At 36.3% G+C, this 21,132-nt stretch overlaps 2 protein-coding genes and 1 long non-coding RNA gene across 7 annotated transcripts in view; 2 read left to right on the forward strand and 1 right to left on the reverse strand.

Annotated features, from left to right (window-relative positions):
* On the forward strand, positions 1–18,036 carry LOC111070805 (probable cation-transporting ATPase 13A3). Of its 3 annotated transcripts, none has more exons than XM_022361758.2 (9): positions 1–448; positions 6,717–8,256; positions 12,083–12,371; positions 12,435–12,526; positions 12,688–13,049; positions 14,077–14,580; positions 14,657–14,857; positions 15,033–16,911; positions 16,989–18,036. In XM_022361758.2, the coding sequence occupies exons 2-9, from the start codon at positions 7,800–7,802 to the stop codon at positions 17,642–17,644; spliced, it is 4,440 nt and encodes a 1,479-aa protein (XP_022217450.2). In that variant the 5' UTR covers positions 1–448; positions 6,717–7,799; the 3' UTR covers positions 17,645–18,036. The 3 variants fall into 3 exon arrangements, with proteins under 3 accessions (XP_022217450.2, XP_041449334.1, XP_022217451.2); XM_041593400.1 differs by having other exon boundaries at positions 1–256; XM_022361759.2 differs by lacking the exons at positions 1–448; positions 6,717–8,256 and adding an exon at positions 11,184–11,949.
* LOC111070814 lies at positions 13,771–20,243 on the reverse strand. Its single transcript, XR_002607413.2, has 2 exons — positions 13,994–20,243; positions 13,771–13,899 (listed from the first exon to the last, which is right to left on the reverse strand). It is a non-coding gene; the product is annotated as an uncharacterized LOC111070814 (long non-coding RNA).
* The window catches only part of LOC111070803, a 10,816-nt gene continuing 8,806 nt past the window's right edge, over positions 19,123–21,132 (forward strand). Inside the window, exons 1-3 of one of the 3 annotated variants that reach the window (XM_022361747.2) lie at positions 19,123–19,222; positions 19,543–19,775; positions 21,075–21,128. In XM_022361747.2, the coding sequence (XP_022217439.2) occupies positions 19,194–19,222; positions 19,543–19,775; positions 21,075–21,128 (316 nt within the window). In that variant the 5' untranslated portion in view covers positions 19,123–19,193. Of the gene's footprint in view, positions 19,257–19,542; positions 19,776–21,074; positions 21,129–21,132 lie in introns of all 3 variants that reach the window. The other 2 variants (XM_022361748.2, XM_022361750.2) reach the window with 2 other exon arrangements.

Raw genomic sequence — 21,132 nt, forward strand, 5'->3', positions numbered from 1 at the left:
TCACTGAACGACACTAAAATCAGAACCGCGTGCAAGTAAAAAATCTTAGAAATAATGATGAACATAAGTAAAAGTGGACATATAATACGCTTTATAAAGTTCTGGATGCAGAATCTGTAAATTTTTAATCGACTTTGTGTAAATTATCAGTAATATTTGTACGCAAAAGCATCATATGACAGCAACTCAGTACTATCTGTGAATTTTAACGCAACTACAGAGATGTACATAAATACATCTGCATACATACATAAATGTATGTTAACAGAAATGTTCCTGATATATTTTAGATCATTAACATAAGCATTAAATAAGATTGATTTTTCCTGCATGAATCATATGCACAGGCATATATACAGATTCATATGGTGAATAATCCCATATACATTTTGTTAGCATATACATACATACATACGTTTATATTTGTAAGTGTATGTACTTCAGATATGTAAGTATGACTGTTTTTAGAATAAAGAACGATTTTTTTTCCGGTATAGTGTGGAAAAAAAACACTGGATATATAGCATTTGGAAATGTGTGGATTATATGTACATACATATCTGGGTATGTCAAATCGTTCAGAGCTGTAGATTGTAGACTGTTCCTAAAGTAGGTATTATATAGTCATCAAATATTACTAGAAGTGGCTGTGCATATCGACCTGGCGTTGGTGTTAATAAAAAATCAACATTGTGTGTGTATATTTCTTTCCGTCTCTGCTTTGTAAGCTTCATAAAATATCATCTGAGAGGACACGACCCTGAAGCAAGATACAACTAGTGAGATACAGCTGTAATTATAAAGAGGGCTTTTGTTTTACACCGTTTCCACACGGTATTCTAATTTTATTCTTGTGTTCTTAAGCAATATTCCTGAAGGTTATGCAGTTGTCAATTCGGTTTTGTGTTTGACGACTAGTTGGACTGTAAAATTGGAAGAATCTAGAGGACGAAAGTTTCAGCCTGTTTCGTATTGATCTTTTGGAGTACGAAAAGTAACACAAGACCCATTCGCTTTCAGAAATATACTACATACAATCGGTTTCGATATTTTATGTAGGCTGCAAAAATAGGCTGTACCTAAAAACACACTATTAATTGAGGAAAGCTAATGTGTACATAGTCGGATTTTCCACAAATTCGTATATGTTATCTAAAAACATAGAAACTCAACGTTGTCATGGCTCATGGAATATGTTATCAAATTAATATACATACGTATATACAGCTGTGGTCATTGAAATAGTAGTGCCGCACCTCAACACTTTCAGGACTGTTTTTGAGACACTTCCATGTAATACATGTAATACCTTTTTGTATAGACAGGAATGTAAACAATAGAAAGCAAAATAAATCGAGATGCATTTGCATTCCATTTTCTTGTTTTTCATAACGAAAATAAATTTACAACCTATGTTCTCCTCTGACCACTTGCTAAAACTTTGCTCTGATTGACGGATTTGAAGTTGCTACAATGTATTTGACATTCCCCCATACGTTTTCTATGAGATTCAGATCCAGGTACTGAGCTGGACATATCAACACGTCGATATTTTCAGATGAAACGCCATTCCTAGCGTGCGTTCCTGTGTGTTTCGGATCATTATCCTTTAGAAAGATTATAAAGTATGCCTACATATACAGTTTTGCTCAATACTCAAACGCAAGACTAGGAGGTACAACACCATATGAGCTGGGCCTCATAGGGCTCAGCCCAGCATGCCCAATGCTATTTTTATACCCGTAAAAGTGTTAAGAGTGGATGTGTGCAACGCATAGAAGGAAACGTTTCCGACCCCATAAAGTATATATATTCTTGATCAGCATCAATACCCGAGACGATAGCCGAATCTGAATCATATCGGATCATAATTATAGCCAGAATGAAGAAATTAATTTTCAGTTGCTTCCCCCGCCTCCTCCTGCAAGGATCCGCTACTCATTCTCTTTCTCGCTCGCACACTCTTCCTCGTTATGTACGTCAGCGCCCTCTAGCGGTGGAGATGTTAAATCTAAATGGTACATGTATAATCTACATTTTAGATGAAGAATATACATAGTAGATGTAGATAAAAGATGTAGCAAAAAAATGTACTTTGTAAAATTCTAAAATTCTTTTTTATTTTAAAATTCTAAAAAATCATAAGCTCAAAAATGTATATACTGATTAAGTACGGGTATAAGTAGAGTCGCATCCGGAGAAGCGACTCACACGTTCCTTCTCGTTTTGTATATGTATGTACGTATCTATATATGTATGTACGTTATGTACGTAATATAGGAACGTACGTATATGTACGTAAATATATATATATAGAGCTTTCTTGAGCTACTAAGCTTTTACAGTATTTATTGCGATCTATTTAGTAACAACTCGATCATTTTTCACTTTAATGAACATATAGTTTATTAAAGGGCGTTACAGCGATACAGAGTCGAGAGAATAGCGAACGATTCGATTTCAGTTCACGACGAGAGCAAGAAAAGACAGTTGATTGGTTAGCTCGTTTCGCTCGAAAGCGAAAGAAAAAAAACGCGCGAGATGAAACGAAAGACGGAAGGCAGCATAGGCTATCTCAGAGACTATAAGAGCTAGTGCAACCAAATCTTTTTTCCATGTTATATCACAAGTGTATTTCGAAATTTCGCCCCGCTCCCTTCCGACCATACAAAGGACGAAAATCTGTGGCAGGGACAATTTTAAAGATACTATAAAACTAAAACACTAAAGCATAGATTTTAATTAACAATACCTTAAACGACGCCTAATTAATGCGTCTATCTAAAACTAAAAATGCATGCCAAGAATTATTTTTTTTCGACTTTTAACGAGTTTTTAAAGTAAAAATTTTGGGAAAAAAATGATGAAATTTGCATTTGAAAGCTTAATATCTTCCAGGCATTAAGCTGCAGATACAAAGTGTCTGGGTCAGATTTATAGCTGCATTTGTCAGAACTGCAAACCAGATATAAGATACTTAAGTTATGTGAAAAATAAAAGCACTACCTCTGAAAAAAACATTAAAAAAATACCAGATTTTAAAAAATTCTTTAAAAAAAAACTAAACCATAAAAAAAAACCATAATTCGTTAAAAACATTTAAACCCCGAAATCTATAAGAAAAAGTAATTTTGGGCCACAGCCTAAATGTCGTGTTGACTAGTTTTTTTTTATTTTTATTATTACTGGATTTTATTTATCGAATCTTCCCTATTAGAGACTTACGACAAGTATAAAAATCTTAGCCTAATATATTTATTTAATTAATTACACTTAATTACTTAGAGTACGTCCCTAGCTAAGTATTATTGCTGGGTGGGAAGGTCTCTTCGCCGGCGTCGTGTATGGCTAGTGTGTTTTTTTCACATAACTCTAGTATCTTACGTCTGGTTGTAAAGAACTTTGCTATTTTGAAAAGATAATTAAAACAGCTAGAAGTTAAGCCCAAACACTTTGTAATTTCAGCTTACCGTCTGGGAAATATAAAGCATTGAAATGCAAAAATGATGATTTTTGTGCGGTATTTTTTACGAAATTTTGACTTTAAAAACTCAGAAAAGTCGAAAAAAAATTATATCCTGTGTCCTCTATTTTTTTGTGCATTAATTTGGCGTCGTTTAAGGTATCGCTCATTAAAATCTATGGAGAGACTTTGGAGCTAAAATTCGTTTATTAAAAGCAATCTAAGAGTCTCATACTTGCATCCCAGTTTGGGGCACTCAGAAAAAGTTTTTCTGGACTGATTCTATACGGTCCTGGTGTACTTTGAGGTGTACTGTACCTTACGAACAAGCAAGAAAGCATGAAGAATTAATGGATAGGGTGAATAGTTTAAGCACGGGCCTGAGTACCAGAAAACTGCAAAAAAAACTGCCGACGGCTTGAATAAAATCATATGAGCTGCGTTTACTCATTTGCGTCTTTGCTCTTAATCATAAAACTCAGCCAGAATAAAAGAAGGCACTGCTTGAGTGATTTAAAATCATCTGCGAATTGATTATGAGCAAAGACGCAAATGAGTAAGCTCAGCTCGTATGATTTTATTCAAGTGAAGAAGTGGTCGGCACACAGACATGCACATGTGTCCGAAGACCTCTTCGGCTGGAATTTTACAGCGTTCGGCTCTTTTGCCTAGTACTCAGATCCGAAAAAACACCTCGCGAACAGAATCATGTTTGAAATTCGTATGAAACTGGGCCAAAACTGTTTTCTAGGCTTTGTACGGAAGGCAGTACTCAGATCAACAAAAAAAAGGTCGGTATATACTGGAAAAGTATCCGAAGTATTTGCTTGTATTGCTGGTATGTTTCGACCCCCCTCGAAAGTTATATCAACTTGATATATTTTTCCAGCAAACACGAAGCAAACATTGCAATATGAGAACAAAAAACCAAATGAAATATTTAAATAATGAAGACAAATAGAATCTAACTAATGCAGCATTATATGAAGGGCAATTATATGGATATTATAATATATTATTTTTATTAATTTTCATAAATATAAAAAAATATTGTTTTTAAAACATTTTGTCTTCACGGTGGTAGGCACGGGAGGCTTCGCCATCTGCGGCTGCTGATAGTCGGACACATTACATTGCCAATAAAATATTGGGGAGCCCAGGATATGCCTGGGGAAGAGCGACCCCAGCCGAAGAAGTGCATATTATTAACTTTAAACAAAACCAAGCAGCACATCTCTGGTCACACAACTGGCCGCTGGAAGAATATATGACATTTGTTTGCTAGCAAACAGTTTTTGGATCTGCATAGACTTTGCATGTATGCGTGTAAACCTTTTCACATAAATGTTGGATATGATTGTATTGTATACGAAGCTGCGATTTGTGTAAGTGAGTAAGAATTGATGCGAACGAGGCGATTGCCAGCACAAGCTGAGTTTATTCAACGCTGAGTATTTTTGAGTGATTATATATGAGTACAGCAAGAAACACCCTAGGTTAAAGCGGCTGTCGGGATCGTCAGAAACCCGACACACCTAGGCCGGCTTCGGCCCGTTGTGATAAAGAAACACCCTAAGCAAGAAGTGATTCGAACGAAGCGTCTGACAGCGCAAGTTGAGTTTATTCAACGCTGAGTATTTTTGAGCGATTGCATTTGAGTAAAAACTTTAGCTCATGAGTAGATCAAGAACGAGAAGGAACGTGTGAGTCGTTTCTGGGGACACGACTCTACTTATACCCGTACTCAGTCAGTATATACATTATTGAGCTTATGATTTTTTAGAATTAAAAAAAAAAAAAAAATTTTACATTTTTTTGCTACATCTGCTATCTGCTATCTACATCTACATATACAATGTCTATTCTACATCTAACATGTAGATTGTACATGTTCCATTCATATTCTACATCTCCTCCGCTAGGGGTTGCTCGCGCACTGAACGCGGCAGAGTGTGCGAGCGAGAAGGAAAATGAGTTGCGCTGTCGTTTGCGGGAGGGGGGACAGGGGAAGCAACTGAAAATTAATTTCTTCATTCTGGCTATAATTATGATCCGATCTGATTCAGATTCGGCAGTCTGGTAGATATTGTCATTCTCTACGATATTGCGTTTTTAGTTTTATCGTATCTTTAAAACTGTGCCTGCCACAGATTTTCGTCTTTTCTGGGGGCGGAAGGGGGCGGGGCGAAATTTTGAAATGCACTTGTAGCAGTGGGATACCACATAAGTCTGGAAACCAAATTTGGTTGCCCTAGCTCTTCTAGTCTCTGAGATCTAGGCGCTCAACAAGACAGACAGACGGACAGACGGACAGACAGACATGGCTATATCGACTCGGCTATTGATGCTGATCAAGAATATATATACTTTATGGGGTCGGAAACGTTTCCTTCTCTGCGTTACACACATCCACTTTTACCACAAATCTAATATACCCCTTAACTCTTTTTTGAGTACGGGTATAAAAATGTGATTTTTGCAGTTCTCTGGTGTAAACGTACTTGGCATCAAGTATGCTTCTGGGGACGCGACTCTACTTTTATACCCGTACTCAGTCAGTATATAAATTTTTGAGCTTTTGATTTATATAGATTTATATACCATTTATATTCTACATCTCCGCTAGAGGGCGCTCTCGCACTGAACAAGGCAGAGTGTGCGAGCGAGAAAGAGAATGAGTAGCGGGTCTCTGGCTGAATTAGGCGGGGGAAGCAACTGAAAATTAATTTCTTCATTCTGACTATAATTATGATCCGTTCTGATTCAGATTCGGCAATCTGATAGATATGGGCATTCTCTAGTTTTTAGTTTTATCGTATCTCTTAAATTGTGGCTGCCACAGATTTTCGTCTTTTGTGGGGGCGGGGTGAAATTTTGGCTGTTCTAGCTATTATAGTCTCTGAGATTTAGGCGCTCATCAAGACGGACGTGGCTATATCGATTCGGCTATTGATGCTGATCAAGAATATTTATACTTATTTACTTAACTAGCACACACGGCATCAAAACTTGAAACATTATATCCATTAAAGCTGAACTGAACATACAAAATTATTGCAAAAATATTCTTGAACAAATATACGTACAAACACTTCGAAATATTGTTCCTGCTTTACTCGTAGAGGTCAACATTTAAAAGCATGGCTGCATTTTTGCTATGGCTATAACTATTGGTTCTAACTTGGCATATATCTTTGTCTACAATATTGAAAATCAATAAAAAAGTATTGAACAAGTATTTTTTTCGTTACAGATACGTTGATCAAGCACCTCCAAAGATACAATTTTAAGTCGATCTAGATCTATAACCACATAGGCATGCTTTTGCATGCGTCGTTGTGAATATGCCATTGATCGCTGTTCGACGAAAAATGAGCTTGAAATGTATAATCAATTATCTGTTAGCTATTGAACCTGAAGCCGCTTCTATAATCGCCCAATACAAAAAAACCGACCGCAAACACAGACTTATTTTCCCAAAGTGGCATGTGAACACTATTGAACTTTCAAAATCATTTATAAAAGCAACCGCAATCCTTGATACTGCATGTCAAAGCTGCGGAAAATCTTTGTAAGGTTGTTGTGCTTACAAACGCAATAAAGTCTCGACGACACACAAGCTTTGATTACAATACTTGGCATTCTCAGCTGCTTGGGACAGTCAACACAATACGTTTATCCCTGGGATTTTAATATCGTAATGAATTCAGTTAAAGGTGCTACAAAGAAGCAGCAGGAGACAAATTGGGTATTAAAGAGAAAGCTGCTCAAACGGTGCTACAGTTTGTCAGCAGTGTCAAAGTCAGTTGACTGGTGGACTGGCGTCAGCGTCCTGCCCAGCGGGACAAGGATAAACTTGGACATTTTGCAGAAGGATTACGTTAAGCAGTTCTTCTTTGAAAAGCGTGTTGGAAGCGGAGGAGCGTACGAGATTTCAAAACAATATCGGTTGTCCAGCGCCTTCTCGAACTTTGGATGATTAAAGAGGATTTGGGGTATCAGCCTGGCAGCGTACACCCATCCTTATAAGCTCACATGTTCACATAGATAACATCTTCAGTTGGCTGTCTGACAAAGAAATCGCAAGAAATCGCGATTAAAATTTTCAGAGCTCAATAATTGGCGATCCAACATCAACGTCTATCCTTTCCTTTTCCATTGACCAGTTTATCGGACAAACGAAAATGTCATCAGTCAGATTCTATAGGATTTCATGTTGCATCACAGTGATTGATTGTGAAACGCAACAGTTTCGTAGCTGACATTACAGCCACATATTATATCAGCGCATTGCAAATTAAGTTCTGAATTACCGAGTTCTTTCCTCGTTGAAAACATGTCTGTTAGTCAAAGTGAAGACGCAGACATCGCAGCCTCTCGTCCAGAGACGCTGCACTTGCAATCTATGTCAAACGCCACTGTAAACTCGGGAGAGCCGGATTTGGAGACAGAGGAATATTATCCCTTTTCACGAATTGCTACCAAAAACAATCGCTTAAAGCTTAATTGGTGGCATTCACCCACACAACCTCAAGATGTGGAAGCAGCATTCTTGCAGCCTGAGAGAAGGGAGCAAAGAGGACATGGACATGCAAATATAATAAATGCTGTGGATAATAATAATACCGTAGTTCATGGCTGCCTTAACACGCCAACAAAGTTAGTTTCCGTCCTTCAACGAAGTCAGCCCGATCGAGATCAGAAACTGCTCACAGGCGATACAAAAAACGAGACTCCCTTTGATCCGGGCGTTGAAGAATTTAACATGAAGGACTCTCAACGACTTGTCTATGGTATGTACACCAATATGCAGATGTTACACATGACCTCTGAAGAAAAATTATAGCTTTTTCTGTTGAAGCTTCCAGTACTGTTTTATAGCTTTATTTATTGTTTTTTGTTTTTTTTATAGTTGATGTACACATACACATATAAGTATAGTGTTCTAAATTGGTAGGGCTATTAATCCATTCGTTCCAAGCGGGCACTCCCTGTATTTGTTCTTTGAAACTAAATAAAATTACTCAATTTTTTCAACCTCTAAAAAATTCTTTAAAATAAAAAAACATTAATATTACTATTTAGCCCAAGATAAAAAATTTAGGACGGATTTGAATCAATGCTTTTAATCTCAGTTACTAGTTTCTTCGTACCAATCCAACTTTTTTTTTAATGGATTTAGATGGCATTACAAATATTTAATATTTTTTTTCTATGTCAAACTTTTTTTAAAGAATAAAAAAAATGGTTATTCTGTTAGAGCTTTTTAAAGAGGTAGCGCTTTTCACACAACTCAAGTATTTTGAATCTGGCTGTAATCACAATGCTTGTTTTGACAATTTTTAATTTTACATGTAGCAAAATTGGAATTACACATCAAGTAAACAAGCATTGCTTTGTGATATATAAATTGGGGCACATTTTCTATAAAAATGGTACCGTTGGCATTTTTTTGACAAATTTATTAGTAGCTTATTTTATTAAGAATAGATCCCGCTAAAATGTGCATGCCTTTTCGACTTTTCGTGAGTTTATAAGTCGAATTAAAAAAAAGAACCGCACTTAAATGATAAGTTTTGCATTTGAAAGTGATAGCTGAAACCCCAAAGAGCTTAGGTCCAATAAATAGCTGCGCATATTAGCTTTTTAGAATTCATTACAACAAAATTTACGATACTTCAGTTATGTGAAAAAGGGCTTACTCTGAAAACAGCATAAACGAGAAGGAACGTGTGAGTCGCTTCTGGGGACGCGACTCTACTTATACCCGTACTCAGTCAGCATATACATTTTTAAGCATATAATTATTTAGAATTAAAAAAAAAAAAATTTTACATTTTACATTTTTTTGCTACATCTGCTATCTACATCTACAGATACAATGTCTATTCTACATCTAACATGTAGATTGTATATGTTCCATTCATATTCTACATCTCCTCCGCTAGGGGTGTGCGAGCGAGAAGGAAAATGAGTTGCGTTGTCGTGGGCGGGAGGGGGAGGGGAAGCAACTGAAACTTAATTTCTTCATTCTGGCTATAATTATGATCCGATCTGATTCAGATTCGGCAGTCTGGTAGATATGGTCATTCTCTACGATACTTCGTCTTTTGTGGGGGCGGAAGGGGGCGGGGCGAAATTTTGAAATACACTTGTAGCAGTGGGATATCACATAAGTCTGGAAACCAAATTTGGTTGCCCTAGCTCTTATAGTCTCTGAGATCTAGGCGCTCAACAAGACAGACAGACGGACAGACAGACATGGCTATATCGACTTGGCTATTGATGCTGATCAAGAATATATATACTTTATGGGGTCGGAAACGTTTCCTTCTCTGCGTTACACACATCCACTTTTATCACAAATCTAATATAACCCTTAACTCTTTTTTGAGTACGGGTATAAAAATACCTTTTTAATTTCTTTAAAACAAACTTCTGCCATATAAACAAAACCATAATTCTTAACAAAAAATTCAAAGCGCCAAGTCTATCAGAACAATTAGGTTTGGTTCGAAACGTAAATAAAAAGTTTAATTTTCTCCTGTATTATTTTATTAGAGAAAAAAAATGTACACAAAAATATCTATACGCATATGAGTTTGTATTTATTTCTATTAGATAAATATCTACGCTTAAAAAATTCCAAGGCACTAAAAAAAATCAAATTAACATAAAATGTATGTAAGCCAATCTCGTTTTGATAAACGTTATTCGACAAAGTCTAACAAATTAAACTATCTAAAAAAAATCGCAAAAAATTGGCCCAGTCTGGGCCAATGGTATAGCTAATTTTGTAACGTAACGGTTCTTAACGGTTTTTACATTCAATAACTTTGAAAAGTAGCTTTTCATATTTAATTTATTACTAAATTAATTTATTATTACAGACATCCTACTCAATTCACAAAGTTTTGCAATTTCGTAACCCAAGCCCCAATTATGTTTTTATTAACGTAATATTTATATTTTGGCTTATTTCTTTAAAATCAAACGAATGTAACGTAATGCCAGAAGGAAATGTCCATATACATATACACATGTATGATGCATCTAGTATGTACATATGAATGTATTAATGTGTAAATACAAATTTGAAAGAGCAGGTTTAGTTAGAAGCAGTCTCCGAAGTGGGTGTTTGCAATTTAATGTGTGCGTAGAAAGATTATTACAATATATGTACATATGTATAAACGTCAATTGAAGATTTCTGCATACATATGTACATCTCTATGTATGTATGTACGTACGTCTGAGTGCTCGTATTCTTGTCCAAACGGTATTCGTACGCGTGTTTGTCAATGTGTCAATGTCATGCACACATGCCTATCAATGTACTTGTTTATTCATTGACGCTTGCTGTGCCCCATCGTGGTATTGGTGAATATGAATGTTCAAATAATATTATTTTGTCGGCAGTAATTACAAGGCAGGAATACGGGAATCGGGTTAAAAGACCATGTTTAATATTGAGAACATAAATGATTTTGTATGAAACGATTGAACATTAAACATTAAGAACATTAAATGCACACACTTTGGACATCTGTATAAGTTTATTGTTTTATGTTTGGCACACCACTTGCTCATAAATGCGCTGTCCCACTCTTAAAGCTATTGAGCAGTATCATGAAAACATTTGTACGTCTGTGAAAACCTACATATACATACATATGTATAATTAAAGCTCTATAAACAAATAAACGAATCGGGAAAGCCCAAAAGCCAGGCGGACTCGTACTCTCTTGGCAAACAATAGCGACCGAGACGTTCGTGCCTCTTATCATTTTGTTTTATCTACATATTGGCTGTTGGCTTTTCGATTACGCGTTTAACTCTCGAAGCTAACAGCCAACCGTGGTACTGTAGCAGCTCACTGTCTTGATCCGTCCCTTCGAGTAGCTTTACCTATTTGATTAATCGCAAAGTGAATACGTAAATGTCTCTTAATATTTGCTTCTTTCTTATTTGGGTCATTTTGGTGTTAAATTTGCATACACATATTTATTCCGGTGTTAAGCCGATGAACTATATAATACATACAAATATACAACTTTAAAAAATTAAATCAGCTGTTGTATGTGACCTTATCACATTTACGTGCTTATGTGTATGTACATATACGCTCCAACAGAACGTTTCGAAAGACCTTTAAGAAGCTGGGACCACGAGGTTTCTTATATGTACTACAAATGTACATCTTAATGTGCATACATATATGCATTTGTATATATATTTGATTGTACATAACCTAGTGGAGCTATATGTATGTACGTCTTGATGAATCGGTAAAGAGTCGCTTAATTCGAGTAGCTGGATAGCTGGATGCTATAATTCACAAAAATCGATCAAAAAAGATCCGAGTTATGGATTATCGCAGACGCTGAAATTGGCTTGGAATTCTTGGCTATTGGCTATTCTGTTTTTTGTTGTTTTCACGGTCACATTATTGGCGAAACTGACGATGAACTGCAACGTGTTGAGAGGTATGGAATAAAACAAAGAAAATAAGGTGCACTGATGTCATAACATCATAACGGAGACAGTGGAAACCATTGAAAACTTAGCTAGCCATTTCGGCGTTAGGCATTTCATATTTGTTTGTTTTTTGTTTCTTAGATCCGAAACCATGCAATGGTCTATTAAATCAAGACCAGGAAGACCAGATGAACTTATCCGGATATCGGCGCTGTTATGTTCGCAGTGTTCTCTGCTGGGTCTGCATTGTCCTCACTGGAGGTCTACTGCGACTCGTGCTACACTGGTGGCGCCATTGGTATTTGTTCGCCACCTGCCATCAGTGCCCCCTAGATGAGGCAGATCAGGTATTGATAGTAGAAGACTATCAAGGCAAGCACAAGCTGTATCACGTGAAGAGCGTTCGCGTTTTAAATATAAATCACCTGAAGTAAGTTAAGGAAAATAATGCTGTTTGCATATTAATTCTTCATCCAATAATCTTCAATTGCAGGTCATTATTACTAAAAGGATATCCAAAAAGTAGTGAAGTCGAGGATAATAATTTGCAAATCTCAGTGCATTTTACATCAGCCCAGTTCAAAAGTATGTGGTATGGTACAAAATTAATACATTACAAGAAATTATACATACTTGCATTGGCTCATGCGAATAATTAATAAAAAATACATGCATACATTCATATTCAAATTTATAATTCATCTCAAAGGATGTCAAATAAAGGTTTGCCAATTCTATTTACTTAGATTGTTCGTCCATTCGGATATTCCGGTGCAAGCAATTGGTATATGCGTGGGATAGCACACTGAATTGCTTTAATAAAGTGAATGGCCTCGACCTTAACGTGCCTTGTTCATACTACCATCAGCAGCGTGGCTTAACAGTGAATGAGCAGCTATCCAGGCGCATAGTTTTTGGTGAAAATGAGATAACTGTGCCATTGCGAGATGTCAAAACGTTACTCTTCCTCGAAGTGCTCAACCCGTTCTATGTGTTTCAAATATTCTCGGTTGTCCTGTGGTTTACCTACGACTATTACTATTATGCTTGTGTTATCCTCTTAATGTCTATCTTTGGAATAACCATGTCCATTTTGCAAACGAAAAAGGTAAGTGAGTCAGCTATTTACATTTTTACAATTTTCCCATTGTATTTTAAGTAACACAGTAGCTGGATGTATGTATGCATATATTAGGCTGAGCCAAACAAATTTTTTTTTAATTTAAATGGGACACCCCTTTGTTTTGTTGTCTTGGTTTAGATAGTAATACCAATGTTTATATTTTTACTTCAACAAATTTTTTTAGATGTTGCTACGGAGTTTAAAAACAAACGTTCAACTAAAAAATTTCAAAAATGTTTTTTTCTCCATTAATTTCAATCTGCAGTAAAATTGCATTAATATCATCATCATGATTTTCACTAATCGTAAATTCATTAAGAGTAAATAAAAAAAATACCTTATTATCAATATTAACTGGTTTTTAAATTTCTATATACATACATATATAAATCTATATTATTTCTAAAAAAACCGACGAATTACTTGGTACCAACTCCAAAAATACAAATTTGATAAAAAAAATTGTGTAATTTTATTTACTAACAAAGAACAGAATGAGGGTGTGTCCACTTTTTTGTAAATATAAATTTGTATAATAAATATTTAAATATAAACATGTATAAGTCCAATTGTTCGTAAAAACAGTTAAATCTCTGAAACTCGCATAAAGTAATTAAATATTTCTCGCAACTTCCGACACGTGAATAGATAATTATGATCAACAGAGTTTTTTATATTAACAAAGAGAAAATTTAATTGATATCAGTGAAACGAAAAATACAAAAATACATAATTTATTTATTTATATTCGAATTTAATTTTATATCATACTATGGTACCAACATATATTCGAGATCTTAATGGCAAGACAGAAAATCCGTGTCGATAGATATCCCTAGCAGTAGGAAAGATACATATGCGATTAAAGATAAATAAGTCAGAAATAAAGAGCATCCAAATCGGACTACTAGATTATAAATATAACACACATAGCACAGGCTATCTGTAGGACTTGCTACTTTTCTTATTTAATTCCGACAACTATTCAATTTCTCTGATTTCTGTCTTCTAGAATCAAGATGTACTTCAAAAAACAGTGCACAATACTGGGAATGCTTTGGTTTTGGACTCAAAGGGTGTTTCCAAAGAGTTTCCAACCCAAACTCTTGTACCGGGGGATATAATTGAAATACCTTCATCAGGATGTACAATGCAGTGTGATGCAGTATTATTATCAGGCAACTGTATTCTGGATGAATCGATGCTTACGGGCGAAAGTGTTCCGGTAACAAAAACTCCGTTGCCTCCGAAACGTGATATGATTTTTGACAAGAAAGAACATGCCAGACACATACTCTTTTGTGGAACAAAGGTTATTCAGACGAGGTATATTGGATCTAAAAAAGTATTGGCATTCGTAATTAACACCGGTAACATAACGGCAAAAGGAGAACTAATTCGATCCATTCTTTATCCTCCACCTGTGGACTATAAGTTTGAACAAGATTCATATAAATTTATTCAGTTCTTGGCATTAATTGCTTGTGTTGGATTTATTTACACACTAATAACAAAGGTACGGATAGTATAAACATATTTAAAGTATATAATTATTCTTGTATAATTGTATTATTTCAATATAATACTTTCAGATAATGCGGGGAACGGATCCGGTAAAAATAGCAGTTGAATCTCTGGACCTAATTACTATTGTTGTACCTCCCGCCCTCCCAGCTGCAATGACAGTCGGTCGCTTTTATGCACAGAAGCGTTTAAAGGCTAACGACATCTTTTGTATCTCTCCACGGTCTATTAACGTGGCAGGAAGCATTAATTGCTGTTGCTTTGATAAGGTTTGACATTTAATAAAACATTTGCTTGTTCATATCTTATATCTACAATTACCGTGCCATACATTATAAATCATGTCCTGAATATGGGTGACATTTCCAATGACACTCCGTAGGGGCTGTCTCACATAAATAATAAAATTATTTCCTGTTCTTATTTTTCGTTTACTAATTTCAGACTGGTACCTTAACGGAGGATGGGCTGGATATGTGGGGGGTGGTCCCTAAGTCGTCCACTAACCAATTTCAAATACCCTTTAAGAACGTGAATCGTCTGCCATATGATCACTTTCTTTTTGGCATGGTAACGTGTCACTCGATTACTGTACTGAATGGTACGATGATGGGTGACCCACTGGATCTTAAAATGTTCCAGTCAACGGGGTGGATACTTGAGGATTCTTCAGATATACCGGATAATGAGAAATATGGGCTTATTTATCCAACCATTCTGCGCCAACCAAAAGACTCTTCTAATACTTCGTCACATACTAAAACAGGGATTCGACGACAGTCATCAGTGGATGATTTATTGGCTAATGTTGGCCTTTCGCAAACCCAGAAAAGCTTTGATCATGGGATTGTACGAGAATTCCCATTTACCTCAAGTCTTCAGAGAATGTCGGTCATCACTCGTTGTCTCAGCGCACAAGGATTTAATGTATACTGTAAAGGCTCTCCGGAAATGTTACAACAGCTGTGCAGACCTCAGAGCCTACCAGATAACTATTCTCAACAGTTGTCGACTTTCGCCAAAAAGGGATACCGAATTATAGCCTTGGCATTCAAATCTCTCGCACCCAAGATTAATTATACAAAAGTTCAGCGATTTTCCCGCGAGGAAGTTGAACTTAATCTGGAGTTCCTTGGCTTTGTTATCTTAGAGAACCGACTCAAGCCCGATACTACAACAGTAATCCATGCACTAAACGCAGCCAAGATAAGGACGATAATGGTGACTGGAGACAATATTTTAACTGCCACGAGTGTTGCACGGGACTGTGGCATAGTGTCTCCTTCACAAGCGGTAATTACGGTGCATGCCGATCCAGTTGATGTGGTTGCAGTTACACAAACACATGCTCACAGTAGTCAAACTAGTCCTGGTGATACAAAATGCGCGTCCGAACAATATCGACATAGGCAATACAAACTTCAGTACACACTGGACTTGGGGAGCAGGAACACTACGTCATCTCAATGGAAATCTAATTGCAATGGAAACACTGTAACACAAGATAGTAACTTAAGTGGCAATTGTCCACCAACGCTTTACCGGTTGATGTCTACAAATTCGTTAGCTAATGGGTCGAACACTAGTTATGCCGAAAGCATTTTTCCCAACAGTGATAGCTTGGCTAGTGTAAAAACCGTGGACACATGGACCCACAACGAGGCGATTGAAGTCGACGTTGAGCTCGGAACGGAATTCACTCAAGACGATAACTGGAAGCGCCATTATATATTTGCAATGGATGGTAAAACGTGGCAAATTATAAAGGAACAATTTCCTGAGGAACTAGGAATTCTTTTAACGCGTGGAGCTATTTACGCCCGTATGTCGCCCGAGCAAAAGCAAGCACTGGTTATGGAACTTCAAAAATTGGATTACTGCGTGGCCATGTGCGGTGATGGTGCCAATGATTGCGGTGCACTGAAGGTGGCACATGCTGGTATTTCGTTAAGTGAGACCGAGTCGTCAATTGCCTCACCGTTCACTTCGCGCAATCCCACGATTGCGGCTGTTCCAAATGTTATAAAGGAAGGTCGAGCTGCTTTAGTCACATCGTTTGGCATTTTTAAGTATATGGCTGCATATTCGCTGGTACAATTCATATCTGTGATGATACTGTACTCGATCGACTCGAATCTAACAGACAAACAGTATCTTTATGTTGACCTAGGCTTGATATCAATATTTGCATTTTTCTTTGGTAAAACTGAAGCTTTTGATGGACACCTTGTAAAGCAGGTACCGCTTAGTTCGCTGATATCTCCCACGCCATTGGCGTCGCTCTTATTGCATCTAGTCGTGGTGACGGTGTTCCAGGTAGTTGGTGAGTAATACAAACTTTTAATCTAGTTTTCAAATAATAATAAAATGTACCTTTTTTTTAATACCACGGTGATCTAGGTTGGTTTCAGCTGCAGCAACAGCCTTGGTTTCAGCCGTTTAAATCATCAGATGAGAATCACCTAGGTTGCTATGAGAACTACACCATGTTTTCAATATCCAGTTTTCAGTATATTATACTCGCTTTTGTATATTCGAAGGGTGCTCCTTATCGGAAACCCTTGTGGTCCAATTGGCCACTATGCTTAACATTTATTGTAAACTGTGTCATCATAGTCTATTTGGTTGTGTACCCAAGCGAGTGGGTAGCTAATTTTTTTCAACTGGTTGTGCCTCCAGTGATGAGTTTTCGATATGTAATGCTTATTTACGGAGCTGCAGCCTTTGTTATTCATGTATTTGTGGAGTCTTTTCTTGTAGAATATCTAGTATTCAAAAAATATCAAGTGCGGCGTGACCAAAGCTGGACTACATCGAAGCAACAACACATGCGCCTGGAGTATAATATTACCACAAATGATAACTGGCCTCCTATAACTGAAGTATACGAGCCCCACGAGTCCACTGATTGGGAAGGAGGGCCAACATATGTTAGCTTGTGCGCTGAGCAAAGCCTTGATACCCAACACAACACCTTCCTAGGATTTTTTGATTCATCAGATAATAATGCTCATAATATAAAACAACCTCCATCTACCCCTTCTGTAGAACAGTAACGTTTAAGTCATATGAAATTGTACAAAATCCAAATAGTTAATCATCCTTCTTTGTAAATAATTGTGTTTGAATACAAAAATTAAAATAGGAATACATATATTAATAGGTGACTAATTATAGTTGTGTTCGTAGTAGGGAATTTATTATAAGCTACTTTTTTGTCATATCTTTTTCATACATGCAGAGTTTGTTCTTATATTCGAAGTTGTGAAAATGTACGGCGATGCTATATATGCATATATATATAGTTTGTAATATATACTACCTCTGATTTCGGCCGGAAAAAGCACATTACCAGATAATTCTATTTGTTTTATAATAAGTATTATATATAGATGATTTCATGGATTAGATACGCTTCGATTGATTGAATAAAATCGTTATGAATTTATGTCATAGTTTATTTGTATACACAATTTGGCCCTCGTATTCTGTTTCCCAGTCCATCTAGCCATATTTCTCCGTGTTAAAAAAACATCGCGGAGAAGACAAGAGCTACGGTCTAGGCGAATTTTGTATGTATCTTTGTCTATGTTGCTTGTAATGAGTGGGCAAAAGCACTGCATTCAAATCGAAATATGAAACGGTAAAGCTACAAGTCAGCTCTATTGTTAGTATACTACCAATACAGGATAATACTATCAGACAGGCTCCGGTTTTCACATTCACAAAAAACGTCCGATTTACTTTTGAAAACGGAAAGTTAGGTGCTCCCGCATTCGTAAATCGCAAAATTTTTCCGTTTTCAAAAAGTTGTGTTGTGCAAAAAATTCCTCGCCTTCCAAAAAAAGCAAACGTCTTATTATACAACAAAACGAATCTTAATTTCAAAAGACAAAAATAGATGACTAATTGATGCGTTGACATGAATTTGAAACCGTATTTGAGCTTGTGCCCTTTCAATAAATAATTTTTATTTAACTCAACCTCAAATTTGGATCGGATAAAATTGGTCAGCGCAACAACAAATAGTGAAGCAGTCCGATTTGGTTATTGATAAATCTTTGTAAAACATAACAGAGGCCTTTTTGTATCAGCTGGCACTGGCATGGGTATAAAAGCAGTAACTTTTACGCTTAACAGTACAAGGAGTAACTAAATCGACTTTTGTGGATTCCAGAGCGCCTTGAAATGAAAAGTATGACTTTTTGCTGAAAGGTATAATGCAAAGTGAATGTGAAAACCAGAGCCTGCCTGAACTTGGTACAAGAGGTACAAAAGAGACACACTGTTCCAGAGCTACAAAACTTGCATCTTCGATTGATAATGAATTAAAGACTATTGAGTTTAGTTTAGTAAGTTACCCGTTCAGTTTTCTATCAGCGATGATACTGTGGGTAAGACTGCCAGTAAGTTCAAGTTAACGGGCAGCAAGCTCTTTCATATGAAAAGCTGTGGGAATTAATTTTGTACCGCTTGGCCCATCTAAACTAGCCAAACAACCTTTGCAAATGCGATCGTACCACTCTCTCAAGCTCTTCGGGGTTGGCTTTGAACAACCAGCGAAGTGGTTATGCTGGCCAACTCAGTTCCCTGGCTTTCGTTTGCATGAATGGTCGTGCGTGTTCCTTAAAAGAGTAAGCGGTGTACTAACCTACACAAATATTGCAAGTATATATGTACACATTTTTATGTACACGAAACTAGCGCTCAATAAATTGTTGCAGTGTGTCTTTAAACACAATACTTATGATCAATTAATATCGTTAAATAATGTTTAAAAATATATGTACGTACATATGATTGTATGTGTATGTGCTTATATAATATATTGCTGATATAGGAGTTTAAAACGACGAAATAAGGACAAAACTGTAAACATTGTGCCGTTGCAAACATGCATATCTGTATGTGTTAAGCTTATCTGTGGATATTTCCTTGTCTGCTCTGTTTTAAGGGAGTTTAAAATGCTGCAACCACGTATAACACGGAGGATAAAACATTTCGAGGATAACTTCACCAAATCACAAACCTACTGCAACAATAATATGTACTGGAAGGAACGTAAGGATGGACTTTTTTCTATTTCTGAGACGTTTGTCATTCGATCAAAAGATAAAATATTGAGCCTAACTTTGTTAGCCACGTTTTTCTTGTTTTTGGTACAATTTGGAGCTGCCCAAACTGTTGGTGAGTCAGACAATAATAAAATTTATTTTGTGAGTATGTGATAATCAGTTACTCTAACTCCCACGAGTATAGTCACCGATAATTATATGTGCTTTTGGTTCTGTACACATGCACGAAAAGAATACCGAGTGCCGGGTATACAATTAAAAAAACAATGTCACAAATAAATAGAAAACTGAACACAGACACATATAGTACATATGTTTTCCTTGCACAGTTAAGAATAAAATAAAGTGAATTACCCAGCTCATCAGCGTAACATATCTTAACGGCTATGTCAGCTTTCACATTTAAAAGCCCGCAAAAGTTTGACAGAATATGCTCTGTTGGACTTAACAAAAATATAATTGTGTACAGCAAGAATTGGCTAGGCACTGTGTCTTAAAAACTAGCAATTGTGAGAGCAATTGCATCCTTTTAAAGCTAATTGCGGATGTGATTTTGTTGGTATAGTGCACACAAAATGAAGACAGAGACAGGTCTTCGCCTGCTGAATGTATGTGCATACATATGTATTTTCATATATGACTCTCAGTAAAAGCTTTCAAAAATACCTGTTGGTTTATGCCCGCGAAATAGTAGTATTTGTGCATGGCAATCGCCATCGTTCCGAGTGACACTGCTGAAAGTTGATTTAAAATTAAGATGAGAGAGTGTTGAAAAGGGAGATGGGTCGGCTTGACATCATTCCGGCTTTCACATACACATTTAGAGTTTTTCTACCACTTTCTTTTCTTTTACCGTCTGAAGCAGTGTCAAATACACATGCACAAGTATGTATGCATACATACATATATACATATACATATATACATAAATACATCTCTCCATATTTACATTTATATATCTCATTCGATTCACTCAAGCTTCCACTGACTGAAAGCCAGAAAGAAAACTGCTTCATTCCATGTACAGATAATAGACTTGATTTCTTCTTTCTTGTGGGACCATTATTTTTTTCTGGCAATCTTTTGTATTAGTATTTATTATGTATTTAGTTTTGAAAGCCATGCATATGTGTATGTACATATGTAAATATTTATATGTATTTCTGTTTCGATAGACTTTATAAAATGTACAAAACCCAACTAAAACTAGTTTAGCTTTATTCGAACCTGTTCGCAATTTAATAGAGCTTTTGGGAATAATCATATTGTTGTTGAAAGCTACATTCATATGTATCTCACAATAAAGTCCCGTTTATCAATTGCATTTTTTAGATTACATCAATAGGATATGTTACGAAATAAGATGAAATAATTATGAGATTTAATTTAGCATGGAAACCTATAATTTCAGATGAACCTTACGTAGTGAATCCAACACCAACATTACCGGTAGTAGGCGCTGATGGTAA

Source organism: Drosophila obscura, unplaced genomic scaffold (assembly GCF_018151105.1).
Source record: "Drosophila obscura isolate BZ-5 IFL unplaced genomic scaffold, ASM1815110v1 contig_187, whole genome shotgun sequence".
NCBI lineage: Eukaryota > Metazoa > Arthropoda > Insecta > Diptera > Drosophilidae > Drosophila > Drosophila obscura.